The 5,898-nt window shown below is 46.2% G+C and overlaps 1 protein-coding gene across 1 annotated transcript; it reads right to left on the reverse strand.

Annotated features, from left to right (window-relative positions):
• Positions 1-2,944: 2,944 nt before the first annotated feature.
• On the reverse strand, positions 2,945-4,750 carry HMGN4 (high mobility group nucleosomal binding domain 4). Its single transcript, XM_005861717.2, has 2 exons — positions 3,961-4,750; positions 2,945-3,903 (listed from the first exon to the last, which is right to left on the reverse strand). Exon 1 carries the CDS (start codon positions 4,681-4,683, stop codon positions 4,408-4,410), a length of 276 nt encoding a protein of 91 aa, XP_005861779.1. The 5' UTR covers positions 4,684-4,750; the 3' UTR covers positions 2,945-3,903; positions 3,961-4,407.
• Positions 4,751-5,898: the final 1,148 nt, after the last annotated feature.

A 5,898-nucleotide genomic window follows, 5' to 3' on the forward strand; every position in this document is an offset into this window, starting at 1 on the left:
GGGCCACCGAGAGGCGGCCCTCCGAGCGGCCTAGAGGGGACCCGGAAGTGAGTCCGCGGTGCGGCCGTGTCCCCAGGAAGTTCCGGTAGGGCTTCCGTCCGTCATTCCTGTGACCCGGCCGGGAGCCTTGGAGGGGCCTGGCGGGGAGCGGTGTTTCCTGTGCGTGGTCGCTGCGACCACAGTTGAGACTGGACGGTACAGGGAGTAAGTGTCCCTCCGTCTCCTTCCCAGCCCCCGCGGGACCAGTGCCTCCGTTGTTGAGATTATTGACACATGTGGTTATTGACACATGTGATTATTGATACATGTGATTATTGACACATGTGATTATTGACAACTCTGGGCCTCTCAGGCTGTCTCAAGCCAGACACCAAATTCCCAAATGTTTATGAACTAGGGCGTTAGTTTATGACTTTTCAGATAGGCAGTAAGTGCCCAATGGATCGGAAAAGTGGTTTAAAGGCGGATTTGCGTTTTCTTAACTTGCCCTTTCCCACTTCAGGGATGTTTCTGTCTAAAAAATTGGCGTCCTTGAACGGAAACAATGTTCCTTCTAGTTTTATGTTGTTGAAGACATACTAGCGCTCTGAGTTCCATGACCACTTTCCCCTGCAATTTATTGTCCTTTCATTACTACCCTTCCTTATTGGAAATTACAACTGCTTGGCTTGCAGAATATTTTCATTCCTTGCATTTAAAGTGAAATGGGGATAGTAATATTGAATTCATAGTCATGGAATAAAACTATGCTTATAAATCACTGGGCAGACACAGTCCTTGGCAAACAATGAACAAATTTCCACTTCAAATTCACCCTTTTGCTTTTACAAAGCAAATTCACCTTTTGCAAAGAAAAACTCACCCTTTGCAAAGCAAATTTTTCCACTAAAATAATTTCAAAAGCTTTGTAACAAAAATCTTATGCAAAGTTGTTTAAATTAAATATTTTATTGCATGAATATAGTAATAAACATAAAATACTTTTTAAATGTCAGAAATACTTATAATTTCCCTTATAGTGGATTTCCCACCCACTTGTGGCAGTTTCATATACATATTCATAAATTGTGACAATCCTCAGGCGTAATAGTCGCTACAGAATGATTTAATAACATTTGTTAAACATTCATGGTTTGAAGGATCTGCCAAAATATTTCTTGTGCAGAACTTAACCTTTGAAAAGACTTCTTCAGTGGGCCTCATCATTGGAGAATATGGTTGCAGGAATAGTAAGGAATGCCTCGTCTCACCAACGAGATCACGTGCTTCCTGGGTTTGTGGAGGCTTACATTGTCCAAGACCAACCACACATTCTCCAAGTGATCTTCATCCAATTTCCACAGTAATCTTCGGAGAAATTAGCAAAAAAAAATATTTGAAGTAACTGAGGATTTGCAAAAGGGTGAATTTGAAGTGGGAAACCTGTATTTAACTGGTCTTTCTCCTTTAACTCTTCCCCCCTTACACACACAGCTCACGCATCAGCCACATACATACCTTAGATTGTGTCATTTCTCTGTTCAAAATTTTAATGGTATCCTATCACAGAGAAAAATCAAGCCTGGAGAATCATCCATGTTCTGGCCCCTGGCCATCTCTGCAATCATATCAATATCACTCTTAACCTCACTCCGATTCAGCCACTCCTGCCTCGTGGCTCTTCCTCAGCATGTCTAGTTCCACCTCACCTCTGCATTTGCTATTCTCTCCGCTGGAATGCTTTCCCCTCATAGTCACATCTCTTGCTCTCTTATTTCATTAAGTGCTCTGTTACAGAACTTACCAGGCGATCGGAAAATACACAAGGAGTACTCAGAGATTCAGGAAAAACCCATTTATTTTCAGGTGTACTAGTACAGTGACTCAGGGGAGTCTGTTTCTCCAAACCCTGAGTGATGAATATGGAGGAAGCTTTCCCTTTATGCCCTTTGGTTTCTTTGTCCCCCAAATATGGCAGGCTTCTGGACCTTTCATGGGCTCTGCGAAAAGCCCCGTGTTTGGGATGGGGGACGTGAGATTACACCCAAAGGTCTGGCCTGGTGCCAGTGCTGATAACCCCTCTGGGGGTTGTGTATGGTTCCTGGTCTATGGCCTCTGTAAAAAGGGATATTCTGGGAAACAGGTTCTGCAAGACAGGACAGGCATCAAAGGAGTTAATTATCAGCCAGCAAGAGTGTGCGTTGGAAGGCAGCTTCCTGGCACAGACTCAGATTGCTAGCTGCCCCCAAATGTCTTACATTCCCCTTCACTCTACTGGAATATCACCCAACCACCCTATCAAAGTAGCACCACTTACACGTCTAAGTCCCCCTGTCACATAAGTGTGTGTATTTCCTACCGCACCCACCCCACTAGAATATAGGCTTGGTAGGAGCAGAAACTTTGTTTTGTTCACTGTTGTACTTCCTACCCACTCCCTGGGCACCTGGACAATATCTAGCATTAGAAAAAGGAAAAATGGTATATGGTGGTAAAGAAACAAAATTGTTTGCATATACAGAATAATCCATGATTGTCTATGTAGAAAACCCAAAAGAATATACAAATATAAGAATTAATGAGAGGTTAGCAAAGTTGCTGGATACAAAAATCAACTTTTGCTAAAAACAAAATGTAGTTAACTAAAAATGTGCCATATAAAATAGAATCTGCCGAAACCGGTTTGGCTCAGTGGATAGAGCGTCGGCCTGCGGACTGAAAGGTCCCGGGTTTGATTCCGGTCAAGGGCATGTACCTTGGTTGCAGGCACATCCCCAGTAGGAGATGTGCAGGAGGCAGCTGCTCGATGTTTCTCTCTCATCAATGTTTCTAACTCTCTATCTCTCTCCCTTCCTCTCTGTAAAAAATCAATAAAAAATATATTTTAAAAAAATAAAAATAAATAAATAAAATAGAATCAAAAAGTATGTATAAAGTCCCTAGGAAATATTAACAAAAGAAGATATTCATGGAGAAAATTATAAAACTTTATTGAAAGACATTTAAAGATCCTAAATAAACGAAGCTATACTAGGTTCATAGATTGAAAGACTCAACACTGTAATTTACAAGTTCAATACAAATCCAATAAAATTCCAACACATTTTTGTTTGTTTGATTTAGAACTTGCCTAGCTAAACATAGTCAAGACACTCCCAAGGAAGAAAACTTTGGCGGAGGTGCTGGAGGTGGGGGTTGGATTTGTCCTGAGATATCAAGATTTTTTTAAAAGTTGTAGTACTCAGGATTGTATAGCACGGCCACAGGTTAGACAAACTGGCCGGTCAGTTAAACTAGAAGCCACCATCAGATCCCCCCCTCCCCCTCCACACACACAGAAACTTGATTTATGAAAGAGCAGTATTACCGATCAGTGGAGGAATGGATAAACTTTTCAAAAAATGGTGCTGGGATGACCACTTATCCATATGGAAAAAATATATTGAACATCTACCACGCATGTGTCACAAAAATCAGTTCAGAAAGGCTAAGGATAAATGGGAAAAGCACAACTATACAACTTTTACAAGGCATCTCTATGATAATATCTCCATGAATTTGGGTAGGAAATGGTCCCCCTCCCACTGCCAATTTGCTTTCCCCCTTTTTCAGGTACTTAAACACACACACACACACAAATGAACAACAACAAACAAAACAAAAACCTCTGTTACTTCCAGCAGAATATGGGTAACAATCTATAAAATTTTACAACTTCCACACACACAGACACACACACAAATTTTACAGCTTCCAAAAGCCTCTCCTCAAAAAGTCAATCAAATCTTCCGTTGCTGCTTTGAACAGGAAGAGCTCTCAGAAGGGAGAGATTTTATAGGCGGCATCTAAGAGCTGTTCACAGTCAGCTCTGCCATGGAGAAGAGATTCTAAAGCTGCAGGATTCTCCATGGGACGATCCACAACCTCGGCTCTTCTGAGCAACACCATCGCGCCCTCATCCCCAGAAAGCCGATCCACAACCTGGAAACAGAAACCTCGGCTCTTCTGAGCAACACCATCGCGCCCTCATCCCCAGAAAGCCTGAGCGCCCTCATCCCCAGAAGCCTGAGCGCTGCTACCCAACAGCCGCCGGCCGGGGAGCCGAGGCCACGTCCTGAGCTGAGGGGTCAGGAAGGAAGACGCGATGCTTGGCTTCCCCACACGGTACGTCTCCTGAGCCAAAGCGGCTGGCGCACGGAACCGAGAATAATGTTCAAAAACGAGGACAGAAACCCCGTTTCCCGCGTTTTTATCCAGCTGCTAAACACTATCAGTGGTATTTGCCTTTTCCACAAAAGACAACAACAAAGTGTCTTCATGCTAACATTTAAAAAAACCACAACCCCGCAGTTTTATAAAATTTGATTTAAAAAATAGTATTTCAAATAGTAGAGCATTAGAAGCACAGAGCTATGAGCAAAGTCCACTTCACTGGGCATCCCCGGTGCCTTCCGCTCTCTGCGACTGGGCTGCGGCGGCCTCTCGGGCTCTGGAAGGGCTGTTCCCATCCTTGCCGACATCTGCTTTCCCCTTTCGGCCTTTGGGCGGCTTCTCCCCCTTCTTTGCAGGGGCCTGTTTGGGCCCGGGCCCGGGTTTTGCAGCAGCAGCAGGCTTAGCAGACAACCGCGCCGACTTCCTCTGCGGCTCCTCCTTCCCCTTCACTCTGTCGCCTTTAGCATCCGCCTTTGCCTTCCTCTTGGGCATGGTGGCAGGGCGCTGGCCGGTGGCTTTCCTCGTGTAGGGCTCTACCCTCTTCCTCACGCGGCCCCTAGAAAGCTTTATGGAACAAGACACAAAAAGTGTAAGCCATAAAGGGAAAGACGGACAGATTTAATGACATTAAAACTCAAATTTGATTATATTAATAATCTGTGTATATAAAAATATAGCATAAAAATATAAAAAGATAAATTTCAAGCTGGGCAAAGATATTCATAACACATATAACTGACAAAGAATTAGAATCCAGAATATGTAAAGAATTCCTAAAGATCGATGAGAAAAGGACAAAGTGAAAATTTGAAAACAATGGCAGTTAACAAGCACTTCTGAGAAGAAACATGAATGGTGAATAAGCACATCAAAATATGTTTTTTTGTCTTTCTTCATGAGTCTGTCTCCACTGTCCATGGACCAAATCCCACTTCATCCAATATGTACCCCCCCCCCCCCCCCCCCAAAAAAAAGAGAAAACCGAGACAGTCCTCACTCCGGCTCCAGCGCACAGAAGGCCCATGGTGGCCGCATCCTTTGGGTCCCTTGAAAGGTAGTTCTAACGTGGGTGCGGGTCTCAGTCCCACCTCAGTCACAAGGCCCCCGCCCCCCTCTGCCTCCCACTTATGGCGAGAGGGCCGGGCTGGAGGGAAGGCCTGGAAGGAGGTTGGTAAGGCCACGCTTAGGACAGTGAGCATGGAGTGTCCACCTTCTCTCTATAAAAGCCTAAGCGACATTACCACCCAAAGACCGGACAGCGGGTCGCTATGACCGCACTGGCCACCAGGGGGCAGCGCTCAATGCAGGAGCTGACCCCAGGGGGCGCCCCTCAGCCACAAGCCAGCTGGCAAGCCCTGGGTGGTGGCGGAGCCGCTCCCCGACATCCCGGAGGGCCCCCAGGCTGCTAAAGGGTGCAGGCGGGGCTGAGGGAGCCCCCCCCCCCCAGGGCATGAATGTCCGGCATGGGCCTCCAGTGCAAGATGAAGGAAAAGTGCAGCGCGTGCAGGGCGCAGGGCTACAGGGCAGAGGTGACATGGTGTCAGCTACCCCCCCCCCATACACACACCTCCCTGCCCCCCTACACACACACACACACACACACACCTCCCCCAAGGAAATGTGGGGAGGCCGGAGCCCGGTCCCCCCTGGGGCTGAGGGTGTGCGGACCCCGTGGCACTGCCTTCCACCCGCGGGGTCCGGGCACCT

Source organism: Myotis brandtii, unplaced genomic scaffold, assembly GCF_000412655.1.
Source record: "Myotis brandtii unplaced genomic scaffold, ASM41265v1 scaffold1556, whole genome shotgun sequence".
NCBI lineage: Eukaryota > Metazoa > Chordata > Mammalia > Chiroptera > Vespertilionidae > Myotis > Myotis brandtii.

Excerpts from the sequence above, each read along its gene's own strand:
- HMGN4 (XM_005861717.2), bottom strand. The coding sequence starts at position 4,683 with ATGCCCAAGAGGAAGGCAAAGGCGGATGCTAAAGGCGACAGAGTGAAG.